The sequence below is a fragment of the Staurois parvus genome, unplaced genomic scaffold, assembly GCF_062004578.1.
Source record: "Staurois parvus isolate SC_StPar_1 unplaced genomic scaffold, SC_StPar_1.0 ptg000149l, whole genome shotgun sequence".
NCBI classification, from domain to species: Eukaryota; Metazoa; Chordata; class Amphibia; order Anura; family Ranidae; genus Staurois; species Staurois parvus.
This window is the reverse complement of record NW_028317945.1, coordinates 2638177-2655699: the sequence shown is the minus strand read 5'-3', so window position 1 is coordinate 2655699 and position 17523 is coordinate 2638177. Positions and strand designations below refer to the sequence as shown.

The 17523-nt window shown below is 39.8% G+C and overlaps 1 protein-coding gene across 1 annotated transcript in view; it reads left to right on the top strand.

The window, feature by feature from the left end:
* TOM1 (target of myb1 membrane trafficking protein) overlaps positions 1-17523 on the top strand; it is a 227634-nt gene that overhangs the window by 208815 nt on the left and 1296 nt on the right. Inside the window, exons 13-14 of the mRNA XM_089674236.1 lie at positions 7855-7914; positions 9704-9743. Coding sequence (XP_089530362.1) covers positions 7855-7914; positions 9704-9743 — 100 coding nt within the window. The remainder of the gene's footprint in view (positions 1-7854; positions 7915-9703; positions 9744-17523) is intronic.

The window sequence follows — 17523 nt, the reverse complement described above, 5'->3', positions numbered from 1 at the left end:
ACATCATGTAATGATGTTTTTCCACTGTATAGCTTGGTATCATCTGCAAAGACTCAAATGCTACTTTAATCCCAGACCCTATATCATATCATTTATAAATATATTAAAAAAAAGTAAGGGTCCCAACACTGAACGTTGGGGTACACCACTAACATCCCTAGACCATTCAGAATATGAATCATTAACCACTACTCTCTGAATACAATCTTTTAGCCAGTTTTCTATCCATTTACATACTGATTTTTCCAAGCCCGTAGACATTACCTTACACATTAGCCGTGTGGGGAACTGTGTCAAATGCATTTTCAAAATCCAAGTATACTACGTCCTCAGCTACCCCTTTGTCTAAATTTTTGCTTATCCCCTCATAAAAAGAAATCAGCTTTGTTTGACAACTGCTGTCTTTCATGAATCTATGCTGTCTGTTGCTATTTTCTTATTTCTAGCATAAACTCATCTGTGTGTCTTTTTTGTTTTGTTTTTTTTAATTAAACTCTCTTGTAAGAGTCCCTAAAAAAATTTTAAACAGTGGCTTTGAAATGACAGAGCTCAATTCTTTTAGGACACATGGGTGACTGTATGCCATCTGGCTTAGGTGCTTTATTCACCTTTATCCTGTCTAAGTATTTCTGGAATATATCAATTTAAGCCACAGTGGTTCCTTCGGGCTTTGTCAATATTATCCTCATTATGGACATGAGCTCCACATGCTCCTTTGTATACACAGAGTTGAAAAAGGTATATAATACATTTGCCTCCTCTCTGTTCCCAGTCACCCATTCTAGGTTAGTTTGTAGGGCCCACATGCTCAGACCGGACCTTTTTACTATTGATATATTTGAAGAATTTCTCTGGGTTTGTCCTTCTTGCACATTTGAGTGCTGTTATTCTTAATGGTACTCAAAACGCTGTCCAAGTCTGCTGTGATTGTCACTTGGCAAAATCGTGCAGCAAAACGTGTTTAAAAATTGCGCTAGGCTTGCTGCTCAAAAAGGCACAGGAGCTATTTTAGGGTGACAAATGCGCATAGGACAGCCCATTGAAGGTAATAGGCTGCCCTATGCATGGCACGCGGAACCAGGCGTAAATTGTGCTTTCAGAATTATAAGCAGGAATGCTTGTTCCCACAACGTGATTTTTAGAAGTTTCCTATTTAAGAATTCAGGTGATGGGTGTCTCTAAGACATCTTACAGGTCTTCTATGCCCTTGCAGAGGTTCTGCCCTGCGCCAACTATTGTAAATGTAAATATGAGGATGACTAATATAATTTAATATAAATATTAGTCCTATCGAATCAGGAGTGTGTAGACAGTTCTAGAACTCAAACTCCATATCCTAACCAATTTCCATGTAGCAACTTTGATTCTTTCCAGAGAGTTACATTTATTGGATCCCAGAACAGATAATAAAGTCCAACGGAGTACTTGCAAATAATACAATGATTAGAAGCCTCCAGCGTCCCCAGTTCTCCTGTCCTGTCATATCTTGGCAAGCATATAGACATTCCAACATCCAGCATATATGTCTGATCTATATTATGCACCTAGGTGGCTTCCATGCATGATATTGTTATATAGTAGTTCTTAGATCATTCCTTCCATAATACTGTCTTGCAGTTATAAACTTTCCTCTGTATACAATAACTAAAGCTTGAGGAGTTTGTGATTGGCTGACCAAACACTTTTTATCTTGTGGTTAACTTCAAGATGAAAAGACCCTGTATGTACTAAAAAAAATCCAATTAAGGTAACTATAGTGTTACCAGGTAATCAAGTTACCATTTTAAAATAATATTTATCACAAATCGCATAACACAAACAAGTAACCTATGAATATTTAGGACCCCTCATGTATATTTACCATTTTATTTAACCTGTATATACAGTATAACCCTTACATATGCGTAAACAAGCTGGCCTGCAATTACAAAACAAGACTTTTACATTTTAAATGTAATTGGCACAGTAAAGCGTATGTATATACTTATACATAAAATATGCATAACCAACAGCAACTATTGCTAATGGGACTAGAAAACATTTACCTGCCTTCGAGGATTTTACTTTCTTAGGACAATTACAGCTAATTATATCAGCACTGTTGTTTTATGTTGACAATCTAGAGCAGAGGTCTCCAAACTGTGGCCAGAGGGCTGGATGCAACCCTTTGCTAGCCTTTTTCCAGCCCTTGTGGCCTATGATACAAGGTACTATTCCTCCCACTGACACCAACAATGGGGCACTATTTCTTTCACTGATACTAATAATGGGGCACTATTCCTCCCACTGATACCAATGATGGGGCACTATTCCTCCCACTGATACCAATGATGGGGCACTATTCCTCTCACTGATACCAATGATGGGGCACTATTCCTCCCACTGATACCAATGATAGGGCACTATTCCTCCCACTGACACCAACAATGGGGCACTATTCCTCCCACTGACACCAACAATGGGGCACTATTCCTCCCACTGACACCAACAATGGGGCACTATTCCTCCCACTGATACCAATGATGGGGCACTGTTCCTCCCACTGTTACCAATGATTGGGCACTATTCCTCCAACTGATATCAATGATGGGGCACTATTCCTCCCACTGATACCAATGATGGGGCACTATTCCTCCCACTGATACCAATGATGGGGCACTATTCCTCCCACTGATACCAATGATGGGGCACTATTCCTCCACTGACAACAATGATGGGGCACTATTCCTCCCACTGACACCAATGATGGGGCACAATTCTTTTCACTGGTACCAATGGTGGGGCACTATTCATCCTCTTACTGACCACCAACCCTGATGTTTATTCTTGCTGATGCTGGGCCCAAGACATTTTCTACTCCCAATGACCCCTAAAGTCTGCAGTACAGTAAACTGGCCCTTTGAAAAGTTTGGAGACCCCCTGCTCTAGAAAATGTAATCCTTCAGATCTCCCCCCACCAAAACACGCCTATAAACATAAACACGCACGTTGGGGGGGCACCTACACACAGACACAAATTGCACTACACAATACATATGGCCATGCATGTCAGAATGAGAGCAATAACGCTAGACCCATTTTCATAGTTCAAAAAAACAACAAAAGTCAGCAGCTACAAAAAATGTAGCTGCTGACTCTTAAAATACAGGCAGTTACCAGATGGTCAAGTGGTGGCATGACCATCGCTGGTTTCATCGGCCGTCTTCTCTCCCTGGCGCCGGCATCCTCAATGTGGGCACCCGTCTGTGACAGCTTGGCGGCTGCGAGAAGCGCTGCGCTTTAATGGCCCTGTAGTCTTCTGGGACCTGTCGCATGTCCCAGAAGACTACGGGTGGGGGCGGAGGACAACTTTTGCTTCTGATCGCCTAGGGTCCATATTCGGGTACCCCCTACCCCCCCACTCCCCAAAGGCGCCAATCAGGCTTAAAGTGGAACTTCCCATTTTGGGTGGAGCTCCTATTTAAGCTAAGGCTCTGCAGGGATATTTCAAGCATCAATTGTTGATGTATCCATCTGCACTTGGGCATAAAGATTACAAAAGCAGCTGACACAATTTGCAGGCAAGAAATATTAAGATATTAAAAGATAAAGTGCAACACCAGGGGCGGACTGACCATTTGGAAACTCGGCCACTGCCCGAGGGCCCGGGGTCAGTAGGGGGCCCCATGAGATGCCCCTGGTACCTTTTTCATAAGCTTTTTTGAGTTTGGGCAAGGACACAGGGGCCCCATGATCCCCTATTGTCCGGGGGCCCCATGAGTTGCCAGTCCGCCCCTGTGCAACACTATGCTTTACAAACAAAATAAAATAAAGATAAATGTATCAACAGATAACAAGAAAGTTCTCCAAAACAGCCCTTAGTCAGTTAAAACCACCTTTCTCAAAAACCATGCAGTGGTGTCAAAAATAAATAAAAAATAATCCTCCAGCCCCAATGAGCATATACAGCCTCTTACTGCATAATGTTGAGTTCCAAAGTAAAGCGGTCCAAAAGCACTCAAAAGTATCATAATGGCATAACTTCCAGGATCCCAATCCTCTGACACTTGTATGTTGCAGGCACATTCCCAGGGTGATAGATCGCTCCACCTAAACAAAGAGTCGCCTTCTTTATTCCAATGTCATCTGAAAATTTTTGATTGACAGTTTTCTGTCCCAGTGACACTGTTCATCGGGGTGGTGGCTCTTCCTTCTGAGAATGAGTTGCCTTTGTCCCTGGGGACAGAAGAAAAAGGAGGGACATCTGCTGGGAAACCAACTCGGTCCTTTATTTTAATGATACCTTCCCACCACTCTGATATTGGTTTTAGGGCCGAGCAGCCACTTTTGCGTTTTTAGAAATTCTAAAGTTGCAAGTTTCTTCTTATGCAAAGTATATATGTGATAACATTTTGGCCCTGTCTGACAGCACAGATGGACCTATGCATACCCACACTCCCCAGTGTTACTTCACAGCCAATGATTGATCAGTATGGTGCAGCACACTCAAGGTGGTTTTAAAGTGTTACTAAACCCGGGGCCCTGCATTCACTATATCTGGTCTACCACAGTACATAGAACATGGAAATGCAATTATTTTAGTAAATATAAACTGCTAAATACTTTCTCATCAGCAGTATATAGCAGTCTTGTGACTACTATAATTGTAGGAGGTGTTTTCATTCTCCTCTGACTGTCCTATGAGGCTTCATAACCCCTGACCCTCTGTCTGGACAGTACTGATTGACCCTGTGCTGATCACATGATGATTGAGGACAGCAAAAGAAGGGGAAGATCAGTGAAGTCAGGATCAAACCACCTTTTCACACAATGCAGAGAATTAACCCCTTAAATTTCACAGTGAGTATAACAAACATGCTTTTACTGCATATACAGACTGATTTTACTGTTGTGGGTTTAGCAACACTTTAACTGACTTTCTAAGTACTGCTTTGGAGAACTTTCTTATTTGTTATTTATTTGGTATGTAATGAATAGCGCTGCACTTTATCCTTAAAGCACCATGTTGGTTATCTATTTACTGCAGTGCAACCTCCTCTTTCATATTTTTCCCCACAATTTGTGTAATATATTGCGATTGCGTGCCATGACAATTTTGGAGTTTTGCACTTGATAAACTGTTGTGCTAAAATTATGTGACATAAAGTGCAAGTACCTCTATTTTATTCACCAGGGTCTCTGCTTTTAACCATTTTAATATCCCTTTCACCCTTGTACTGTTACCATAGTGACACTGCTACTCTGGGGAGGTGATCAGGATTTTTTTTTACACACTGATTGCTTATAACAGTGACAATCACTGTTATTAGCAACCATTTTTTTAATGAATGAAATCCATTTATTCAGTGTGTACTATTGTGAAGCTTTGATTGGCCAAAGCTATTGTATGGTACAGATACACTGTGATTGGCCCAGCCTGTACCATGTAATCACTGTGACCAGTCACAGAGTTCAGCACAATAGTACACATAGTTTGGGGGGTTTTGAGTAATTTATCATGGCCAAAATTATTATTTTTTTTTTAAGTGTTTGCAAAATTGGCTCTGGCAGTGAAAGTTTTTCTTAATGTAATTTCTAGCAAAAACTGCAGATTGTAACATGTGAAAAATAAAAAAAATTGCTCTGATAACTGCTCTTTGAATTAAGTACTTTTCTTAGTTATTCAAGGTAGTAGAGATGGATCTTCTGGCCAATTCATCTGTTACGCATTAAGATAAACCTCGCCAAAGAGTATGTGGTCCTACTATGACTGTATTTGTATTTCTCTCTATGGTATGCAATATTGTTTCTAGGTTTCTGATTTTATTTACTTGAGTAGTAAGCAAATCTTTCAGAAGAGTCCATTGTCTCACTCTACAAGATTTTAATTTGAAAGCGGAGGATTTCTTACCTTCTACAAAGTGTCTGTGATTTGGAAGTTTAGTGCACCAGCTGTCTAGATATAGGTGTGGCCCAATTGATAAAAAATCCGCCAGTCAGTTTAACTGGATTTAATGGCATATTTGCAGTTTCAAAGCAAAGCTTTCACATTACAAACACATGTTTAACAATCTGCAATTTATACATGGCTACATATGGAGATTTTGGAGATATGGGATATCAGCAATAAGTAAACTGGAATTTTAATACAGTATTGCAGTGTTCTGTAATACAAGGAATGATAAATAGGTTATGACACACATCACTTTTAATGTTGTTACAAATGCCTTTACAGAGCAGGTAATATTACATAGAACTAATCTGTTCAAATATCATCAGTAAGAAGAAGTCAAACATTTTCCAACCACACAGTTACCATGCTGTAGTTCTGTTTAATTGAAGTTCTTGGAAGGTTGCAGATTTTTTCAGGGATATACAGTACAGAAAGCATACTGTTATGATTTGTGAATCACCAAAAGGTCATAGGAGGCAGGAAACATTCTTTTTAAATAATAGAGTATATACTGATCGACCATAACCTTATGATCACATACAGGTTAAATTATTTGGGAGCTCGTTGTCCAATATTAATGTTCCAATAGGTATATATACTGATAATCCATATTTGTAATTAAAAAAAAAAAACTTGCTTTTACACAACCTCAATTCTAAAAAAGCTGTGTAAAATCTACATAAAACCAGAATGCAATGATTTTAAAATTTCTTAAACCCATATTTTAGTCACCAAAGAAAATAGAAAGCATATCAAATGTTTAAACTGAGAAAATTTACCATTTTAAGAAAAAAAAGGTAATTTTGAAATTGATGGCAGCAACACATCTTAAAGTTAGGGCGGGGCAACAAAGCTGGTAAAGTAACTGGTACTAACAAGGAAGAGCTGGAAGAACATTTTGCAACTGAGTAGGTCAACTGGCAGCAGGTCAGTAACATGATTGGGTATAAAAAGAGCATCTTGGAGAGTCAGTGTCTCAAAGATAAAGATGGGCAGAGGTTCACCAATCTGAAAAGCTGCGCCTGAAAATGGTAATTCTAGGAATGAATACAAAGCTTTCTCTGATTGGCTGATGCAGAGAGGTGAGCAGATGATGTAACAATCTTCACCTCAGCCAGTCAGATAAAGCTTTTTATTCATTCATAGAATACAAAGCTTCCTGTGAATTGCTGGGGAGCACTCAGCCCAACTCAGTTCTGCACTAGATTCCTGCTGCCTGAACACAGTGCTGTATACTGTAGCTATGTACAGCTCATACGTTGCCCACAGTTGCTGCATTTTAGTCAAGTAAATAGTGCTTTAGGACCAGCTTGGTTCAAACTAAACTATTAGGACCTGTTCACACCAGATGAGTTTGGATGCATTCCGAAACACTTTCCAAATACAATGACAATAATAATGAATTAATGTTTCTCAATGGGTGTAGTGGTTACATGCGTTTGAAAGAAGTAGAGCAGGCTGCATGTTTTAGCAGAGCACATTAATGCATGTGAACACAGGTCTTTGAAAAAACAAATGGTTATAAATACAATGTCAAAAGAAAAATACTAAGAAAAGCATCTAAATGCAAAAAAGTTGAGGTATTGCAAAACGCATTTAAACACGATGGATTTATTTTTTCCATTGCGTTTTCCATTGCATTCAGGTGAGAACAGGTCCTTAAACTGCACTAAAACATGGAGTTCAGATTTAAATGTACATCAAGTGCACATTACATTCTTTAAAGCTATTCCGAGTTGTTTATCTTCAGTAATTTCTCTTTGTATGCATATCATTCTGGCTATAGTCAGAAACATGGCAATACTAATTATCATTAGCAATTTTAGTGGTGTCAGACTGACTTTTACTTTTGTAAGTTAGTATGCCTAATCACCCCGATCTGTAATACAAATACTGAAATAAAGGCTCTTTTGTCCTACCAGATTCAAGTACCACAAAACAACTTTATGGAAGATATTGAGCAATGGCTTTCCGCAGATGTTGTAAGTAATTTATTTTAAAACATTAATACTATCTTCAGAAACTAGGCCTTCACTAAATCATTTCTTAGATAACTATGCTGCTCTATTCCTATGTGTTGATTTTGTTGTATATCTCTACCATATGTAGATGAGGTTACATCAGCCTAGACATGTGCTGAACTTTTCACCTAGTGCCATGCACTTTGTTGCACTGTTCCCTAGCAGGACTGCTGATCATCTGCATGACTTGTGCAAAAGCAGTGCATGTCAGGACTGTATTGCATGAACGTATGCCTTTTTGTCTAAGTGTTTTTGTAGTGCAAACTTTATACTATGGAGTTGATTTACTAAAACTGGCGTATGCAAAATCCTGGTGCAGCTGTGCAAAGTAGCTAATCTGCTTCTCGGGAGGTTTCATCCCCTTCATGACCAGGCCACTTTTTTACTATTTAATAATTGTTTCACACAAATAGAGCTTTCTTTTGGTCGTATTTGATCAGCACTGGGTTTTTTATTATGTAAACGAAAGGCTGAACATTTTGAAGAATTTTATTAACTTTCTGCTCTAGTATATATATTTTTAAACAAATCAAATTTCTTCATAACATTTATTCCCAAATGTATTCTGCTACATGTCTTTGGTAGGGAAAAAAAATCCCAAAAGGTGTATATTGATTGGTTTGGTAACGTGGTATATATACTGGAGTTTTTTTTTTTTTTTTTTTAATATACTACTAATGGCAGTGATCAGTGACTTATAGTGGGACTGTGTGGCAGGCAATCTGACTCCAACTGACACTGACATCACCAGTGACACTAATACAGTGATCAGTGATAATACTAAAAACTGTCACCTTTCTTAACATGTTACACCCATATTCAGGGTGCAACATGTTAAGATCAGACCCTGCTTTGACAGTCAGCAGGGGGATCTTCTCCCCCAAACAAGCATTCCCTGCATTAAGGTAAAACATATTTTACAATTTTCTGTGCCTCCCCACCTCCCTCAATTGACCCAACACTGTGCACAGGTACATCTTTTCTCCTCTTTCTCACTGCTCATGGGGACTGAGGCAGCAGCAGGAGCCATTGGCTCTAAGGAGGAGCTGCGTCAAGCCATGCTGTTTGTGTCTATGGACACACACAGCCGTCTTGGGATCAAGCCCATACATCTGCCCCCATATCAAGTGATTTGCTGTTGGGGCAGACGGAGAAGAGGTGCCAGCGCGATAGAAGAGGTTTCAGGCCACTCTGTGCAATACAGTTGCACAGGTCCGGTAAGTATAGGATGTGTATTATTTTAATTTTTAAAAAAATGCCTTTAGAAACGCTTTACGTATTTCCAGTATAGCACTCTATGCCATTTATGTGAGAAAATCACAGCATATATTAGCAGGTTGATGTGTGTTTAGAAGCACTAAACATGGTTAGCCTCTTATAGGTTTGTAGAACAGCCATTTAAATTAATGTAAGTGTGGAAGTAATTGGAGCTGTGAAGCTTTATATTGAAACGAGTGAGGTCTTTATTAAAAAATGTGTATAGAGGGGAAAAAAAACAAAATAACAAAACATCACCAAACATAACCACGATGTGACCTACATTTTCACACATGACAAGCTTTAATTAATTTGTATCTGAACAGCAAAAACTGCAGGAAAAAAAGCACAGTACAGTATAGAGAACCCCTGTACTGCATTCATTCTAACAGCTGAAGCATGGCTAGTAGGATTGTTTCTTGGATCTCTTTAAATGTGATTTACCTTCATATGCAGTAAATCTATAAGTAGTGCATTTTATTCCCACAAACAGGAGGAAGAGATCGAGGGGGAGGATGGAGTCACTAGTGAAGGCAAGTACCCTTCAATTTATCTAGTAATACAATGGCACAACTTATGTTTTCCAACAGTATTTACACTGTCGTTGGTCAAGAAAGAGAGTTGTTTTTTGAGCTAATACGGTATAGCTACAGATCTCTACCGCATAAGTGCTAATGTGACAAAAATGGAAAGGCTATGCAGCGTGAGCAGATTTGTAGATGGCATTGATGAATGGGTTAGTTTACCTTTACTCTAAAACTGTCTATGCTGGTAAGGGGTGCATGTGGATAGAAACAGTTCACCAGGGACCAGCTGAATTTAGGTGTGTGGCTATCATCTTTTGTGTCACATGCTTTCCCAATGCCAGGTGCTTCCCCATGTTTCTGATGTGCAAAAAGGAGTAGAAGGGGAAGTAAAAAGAAGGGGAATATGTGCAACTGAGGAGGGCAGGCAGTCAAGTGAACCTGTTTTGCCCTGAATAGGAAAAACACTGGTTTATTTTAAGGGACTCTGCCTCATCTTCCCTGCTTACACTGGTTGCATTACAGCAAGCACTTGAAGATACCTAAAGGTGGATTTGTATGTCCTATTTGTAATGCACTTGCTATTTTAGAAATATGTGAGCTGCTTGTTGATTCACTTTTATTGGGTAAGGCTTGGGGCTGTCATTTGAGGAAAACAAAATAATGCACAAATGTTGTGCATTTAAATGCATTTAAACTAAAAGCAACAATTTTGAAACAGGATATATGTTAGAGGCTCTCATACTTTAATTATATTAAATAGTAATATCTGGGTGGTTTTGTTTAAATAGATATGGTGTTTTTAGAATCGTGTATATGCTAAATTAATTCAGAATGTATTTGTATATGTCCTCTCAATTTTCAATATCACTCTTGGGTGAACTTAAGTAGGTGTTAGCAACATTTGTAGCTTCCACAAGATCTGAAAAGAACTACTTTTTAAGATTAGAATTAATGGTGTTAGCAGAGGCTGTCACATCCTGTTTGCAGGTGTATATTAGATGTGAATGCGGGCAGGTTCAGATGGCCATTGGCATCCTAAAATGTGCCTAAATCTACAATGCAATTGTTTTCTTCAACCCCCCTGCTGCTTTTAAAAGCATGCATTAAAAAAAAATTATTTTGTTTGTCCCCAGAACAGTAATAGAGGAAGAATTTTCCATTGGGCAAAATAATTTTGAAGGGAAATCTTTCCAATAGGACAGAGATGGCAAAACAATTCTGAAAAGGGTTATAACCCTCTTTCTTTATAAAAAAAAAATGTTTCCTTTTCTATTTTGTAGATTCGTAGGTCTAACCAAAGGCAATAAGCACAGCAACCAGCCCAGCATGCCTCAGTTCTTTGCTAGTGCCTATGTGAATGGACGTATTCTCTCTTCTGAAAGAATTTAAAACCTTTTCTTACTTTTTGGTTGTCCTCGGAGGTCAGCAGGGTAAACAAGAAAGAGCAGGGTAGGAACCCAAAGGATGACCTGGGGTGTCCACCAGAAAAATAGGAGGAAAGGTGGGAGAGCCGTTATAGTGTAGTGTGTGTGTGTATATACTGTATATTATTAACTCCAAAAAGTAATGGTTTAGGTAGAAATAATGCACATATTAACTTTCAATGAAGTTGCTGTAACCCTGCTGGGTAAGAAATGCAACCTTCCTGAGTGCACAAGGGGAGGGTAGCCTAGCCCTGTCTCCACACAGGATAAAGTTGGTCACTCTTGATGCCTTGTGGTCCCAGTTCTAGATTCCCAAAGGGGGCCATCAGGGGGTTGATATTCTTGTTTTATAGGAAGTGGAAAAGCCTGTTGGTGATTCAAAAGGTAGAGGCACTTGTTAGCATGTGTTTTAGGATTGTGGTGTCTTTAGAGATGGACTGGCGTACTCATATTTGACCATCATAAAGTTACTTTATTTCAACAAATAAAGTACTTTAGCCTGTTAGGACTTTTCCAGTACATTCCTTGTTGCATTTGGTCATGTAATAGCAATTGACCTAACCCAGATAAAGTCATTTCTCCACTCCAAATTTTTCCCATTTCCTGTCTTCACAAGGCCCCCCACTATGCCTGTAGAGTACATCCTTCTGTTTAAAGACGCTATGAATATAAGGCTAGGTGCCCTTTCTAAGGCATTATTCTCCCTTGCAGGCTCTGCTGTGCAACCTGCCATTGTGGCAATATCCATTTGCCAGACCTGAGCAATCTGGTCTAAGGTTTTGTCTTGCAGTCCTGGATTTACCCTAATGGATCTTTTTGCCCTCCAATTTATACCTGTGACCCTACTCTGTGTTGACCGACTACAGAAAAAGAAGGCAAAATCTTAATTTGGGAAGCCCTAAACTCCTGAAACTAAGAAGACTTCTTTTTGTTTCTCTCAGGTCTCCAAGGCAAGGCCTAAAGCTTGTTCTGTAAGTCTCGGATCCCTAACATTTCAAAATCCATGAGCAAATCCTCACAACGAGGGGTTGTGCCCCCACTTTTCAGAGTGGGGTGGGCATCTGTTGGCCGGGTCCCAGGACATTTCAAATGTTTAGTTACAGAACATGGTATCTAGAAGCTACAGGCTGGAATTTCAGTCTCTGCCTCTACTCGCATCATGTTTCCAAACCTGCCAGCATCTTTGAAAAGATTTGCATACATCCAGGCTGCTCTTATACAGCTCCTCACTAGCAGTCATAGTTAATGCCCCGGAAAGAGGTTCCAGGGTTTCTATTCACCACCTGTCCTAAAGGCCAAAAGTATCTAAAGTTTTTCAACACCTTCCTCTGTGTACAAAACATTTGTTTTGAATTTGCCAGGTCAGTCATTGCTCTATTCAGGGGACCTTTTGGCCTCTGTGGACCTCAGGAATGCCTACTTGCATCCGCCCATCTTCCTGGCAGATCAGTGATACCTAAATTTTCCTCTGAGCATGCTACATTATCAGTTTGTTGCCCTTCCTTTCCAAGGTGATGGACTCTGTTCTTGCTCTTCTTTGCTCTCATGCCATCCCTATAGTGGAATATCTGGATTACCTTCTTCTGAAAGAACAGTCGACACAGGGTCTAATCAGCCAATGTCTAACAGACTTTCCAGACCCTAAAAGGGTCCAGGTGGATCCTAAATCTTAAGAAATGAGCTCTGGAACCATCTCATTGCTTGGCTTATCTTGACCTAAACCTGGGTACAGCCCTGTCCAGGATTTAGCTTCCCGTCTAAAAACACCAGACTCCTCCACATTTGGACTCTACAGTTCAGAAGCCAACCCATCTCCACTTTGCATGAGGGTTTTGGGCTTAATGGTGGCTTTTTTGAGGTCAGTTTCATATGCATAATTTCAATGTAGATTGTTGCTGTTTAACATTTTCACTGCAAGGGAAAGGAGGGTTCGGTCTCTGGACCATCACATACACTTGACCCACAAAGTCAGGCTGGTTTTTGCATGATGTTTCACAAGTTCAACAATGGAGTTCTGAAAATCCTTCCTCCCATTGGTCTGGAAGGATCTCCTTACAAATGCTAACCTATGTAAAAAATTCAGCTGTAGATTCCACACCACAATCACATCCCTGGTGCTGGCTCGACTCATCTCCACTAAAGCAGTCATTTGTATCAGCAACACAAATGCCGCACACTGAGCTATAAAATAATATTCTTTCTTTATTAAAATGGCCAGCAGGAATAGGTTCTACTCTAACATGTTTCATGCTAGACATAGCCTTTCAGGATGGGGAGGAGTTCTAGATACCTTTTTTTTTTGGGATGCACCGAAATTTCAAAAACACCCATTTCGGCCGATATGAAAAAAAGCACCGATAGAGCTGCCAAAAAAACCCCGCCACTAGCGCCACTGGCTGCCGCTCGGTAGTTCTCAGCCTTACCTGAGAAACCATCGAACTATCCCAGCACTGGGCATAGAGATGAGTGAAGGGAAGATGGCCACCACTCCTCTCTATGCCCTTGGAGGACAGGAGCGATGTCACTTCCGGTTACGGACATTTTTTTTTTTTTTTTTTTAAAGCACTAGATCAATGTTTTTTTTTTATCCAATGCTTTACATTGCAGAGGAGAGATGAGGGGTCTTATTGACCCCATATATCTCCATAAAGAGGACCTGTCACTAATTTCTATCACAAGGGATGCATGCATTTCTTGTGATAAGAATAAAAGTGATTCAAATTTTTTTTAAAGGGACAGTGCAAAAGACAAATTTAATAAATTAAAAAAAAAAAAGTTAAAAGTGCCCCCGTGGAGATTTTTAGGTACTGCAGTTTCACGCCATTCCACGAGCATGCGCAATTTTAAAGCGTGATATGTTGGGTATCTACAGTGAAGGAAATTTTAAGTATTTGATCCCCTGCTGATTTTGAATGTTTGCCCACTCACAAAGAAATGATCAGTCTAAAAATCAAATGGTAGGTGTATTGTAAGACTGAGAGACAGAATAGCAACAAAAAAATTAAAAAGAAATGCATGTCTAATAAATGATGCACTGATTTGCATGTTCATGAGGGAAATAAGTATTTGATCCCCTTCACAAAACATGACTTAGTACTTGGTGGCAAATCCCTTGTTGGCAATCAGAGGTCAGACGTTTCCTGTAGTTGGCCACTAGGTTTGCACACATCTCAGGAGGGATTTTGGCCCACTCCTCTTGGCAGATCCTCTCCAAGTCATTAAGGTTTGGTGGCTGACGTTTGGCAACTCGAACCTTCAGCTCCCTCCACAGATTTTTCAATCGAATTAAGGTCTGGAGACTGGCTAGGACACTCCAGGACCTTAGTGTGCTTCTTCTTGAGCCACTCCTTTGTTGCCTTGGCCATGTGTTTTGGGTCATTGTCATGCTGGAACACCCATCCACAACCCATTTTCAATGCTCTGGCTGAGGGAAGAAGGTTCTCACCCAAGATTTGATAGTACATTGCCCCGTCCATTGTCCCTTTGATATAGTGCAGTTGTCCTGTCCCCTTAGCAGAAAAACACCCCCAAAGCAGAATGTTTCCACCACCATGTTTGAGAGTTGGGATGGTGTTCTTGGGGTCATAGGCAGCATGCAAACACAGCGAGTTGAGTTGATGCCAAATAGCTTGATTTTGGTCTCGTCTGACCACAACACTTTCAACCAGTCCTCTGCATCATTCAGATGTTCAGTGGCAAACTTCAGATGGGCCTGGACATGTACTTTCTTGAGCAGAGGGACCTTGCGGGCACTGCAGGATTTCAATCCTTGTTGGCATTGTGTGTTACCAATTGTTTTCTTGGTGGCTGTGGTCCCAGCTGCCTGGAGATCATTGACAAGATCCTCATGTGTAGTTCTGGGAAGATTCCTTGCTGTTCTCATGATCATTGACACTCCACGAGGTGAGATCTTGCATCAACTGTTGTCACCTTCTCACCAAGCTGCTTGGCGATAGTTTGGTAGCCCAGTCCAGCCTTGTGTAGGTCTACAATCTTGTCCCTGACATCCTCGGACAGCTCTTTGGTCTTTGCCATGGTGGAGAGTTTGGAATCTGATTGATTGCTCCTGCGGACAGGTGTTTTTTTATACAGGTAACAAAATGGGATTAGGAGCACTCCCTTTAAGAGACTGATTCTAATCTCTGGTTGTTACCTGTATGAAAGACACCTGATAGCCAGAAATCCTGCTGAATGATAGGGGATCAAATACTTATTTGCCTCAACATGCAAATCAGTGCATAATTTGTTAGACATGCATTTCTTTTGAATTTTTTGTTGCTATTCTGTCTCTGTGTTACAATACATCTACCATTTGATTTTTAGACTGATCATTACTTTTTGAGTGGGCAAACATTCAAAATCAGCAGGGGATCAAATACTTATTTCCTTAACTGTATTTACTCTGCTGTAACATCCTCTTTCATATTGTACAAAACAATTGGGGTATATATATTTTTTTGTTTAATCAAAGTGTATTTTGTTCCAAAAAAAATATTCATTTTTAAAAACTGCCTGTTTCGGTTTTTGGCCAAGTGCATTTTGAATTTTCGGTTTCGGCACCAGAATTTTCATTTTGGTGCAACACTACTTTTTGGTACAAGAAACTTAGTTACCTCAACCATGAAGTAGGAAGCAAAAATCTCACAGGTCAAAGAGCACTGGATCTAATTTTGATGTAGACAGAAATTCATGTTCCAGCCCTTTCCATCATACACATTCCAAGCATGGACATTTGGCAAGGGGGCTTCCTCATCATCAATGTCTGTGCTCTAGAGAATAGTCTTTTTACCCGAAGTGTTTGAAGAGGGTGAAGGATGCCAAACATGTACCTCCTGATATCCCAGTTCAACCACAAACTGAGTAGATCTGTCTACAGTTTTGGGGATCCTTTAACCCTTTGCAACGGATGCTCAAATGATTCCAGTATGTTCAACCTGATCTATGCCTTTCCTCCTCTGAAACTCCTTCCTCACTTGCTTTTTCAGGATGATGGGGGCAGCTTGATTCATGTTCATAATCGCAAGGTGGATTCAGTAACTCATTCAAGCCTATGATTTCAAAGACAATGTTCCGCCTTTTTCCATCCAAGCAATTAGTGCTTTTTAGCATCAGGCATCTCAGTCTTAGATTTTCAAGGCTGCCATCTTGTCTTCTGTTCATTGGTTTGTGGTTTTACCAGGTGGATGTTCAGGCCTTTGCTGATGCAGACTTGGGTCATAAGGTTCTTCAGCTGGCTCTGTTGAGCCCTCTCTGTTAAACTGTTGGATCCTTGGGGCTGTTCGCTTTTTATTTGCTTTGTTACCCACCTCTCAGTCGGACTGCTTTTTGAAGTTCCGGTGTACCTGAATACTCTATCCTGGGTGTCTTAATGTACAATAAAGAAAATAGGATTTTGACCTACTGCAAAAGCCCTTTTCTTGGAGTATATATTAAGGGACACACAAACCTTCTCTCTGTTCTTATGCTCCACTTCTGCTGTTGTTTGTTACAAAACTGAGGCATGCTGGGGATAGGAGGGCTTTGTCTAGTCTGTCCTTACAGCTTTTGTATGCCAATCTATCCAATCTATTGTGCAGGTTGACTGGTCTTGTCTGTATGCTGTCCTGTAGTTTTCTGCAGGCAGTGTGTAGTGGGTGGAGCTTGTTTGGCCTCTCCCACAGCTCTGATTTTTCTACAGGCTATGTACAGCTCAGTGATAACATCACTGCTACTTTTACTAAAATTTTTTGGTTTTACAAAGGGTGAACACAAAGATGATAATACTGAAATCTTCCGCACTACCACAATAAAAGTAAAATATTATAAATATATAAATATACACAGTAAAGTATTTTGAGATTTTTGCTTAACACAAAGTTGATTTATATAATTTGTGGCTACTGAGGAAAATATTTAAATGGAAAAATTTTGTGCTTGGAGATCAGCTTTAAAGTATAACTAAAGAAAGAACTGTTGGATAGAGTTGAGAACACCTGCCCGGATTTTATTGTTGTTTGTGCCCTGTTAAGGAGGTTCAGCTTCTCTATTTGTCTTTTTTTTTTTTTTTTTACCATTATCACTGAGAGTGAAAGAAAATCCCAAATCAGAACAGACAGAAAAGGAATAGCATTGAAATCTTCCAATGAGGAAACTAATTTTGAGAGCAACCAGGGATTTCCTTCAGTTCAACTTAATCCAGTTTCCTTTAATGTAATCCAAAGAATGGAGTTCACAGTCAAAAATCCAGTTTTTTTTTTTTTTTTTTTTTTTTGTTTTTTTTTACTGTTATTTGCTGTTCATGATTATGGCAAAGAAATGTGTTTTGTGAATTAACCCTTGGTTCTTTTGGATATATTTCAGTATTAAGTTGTCTCAGATCAAAG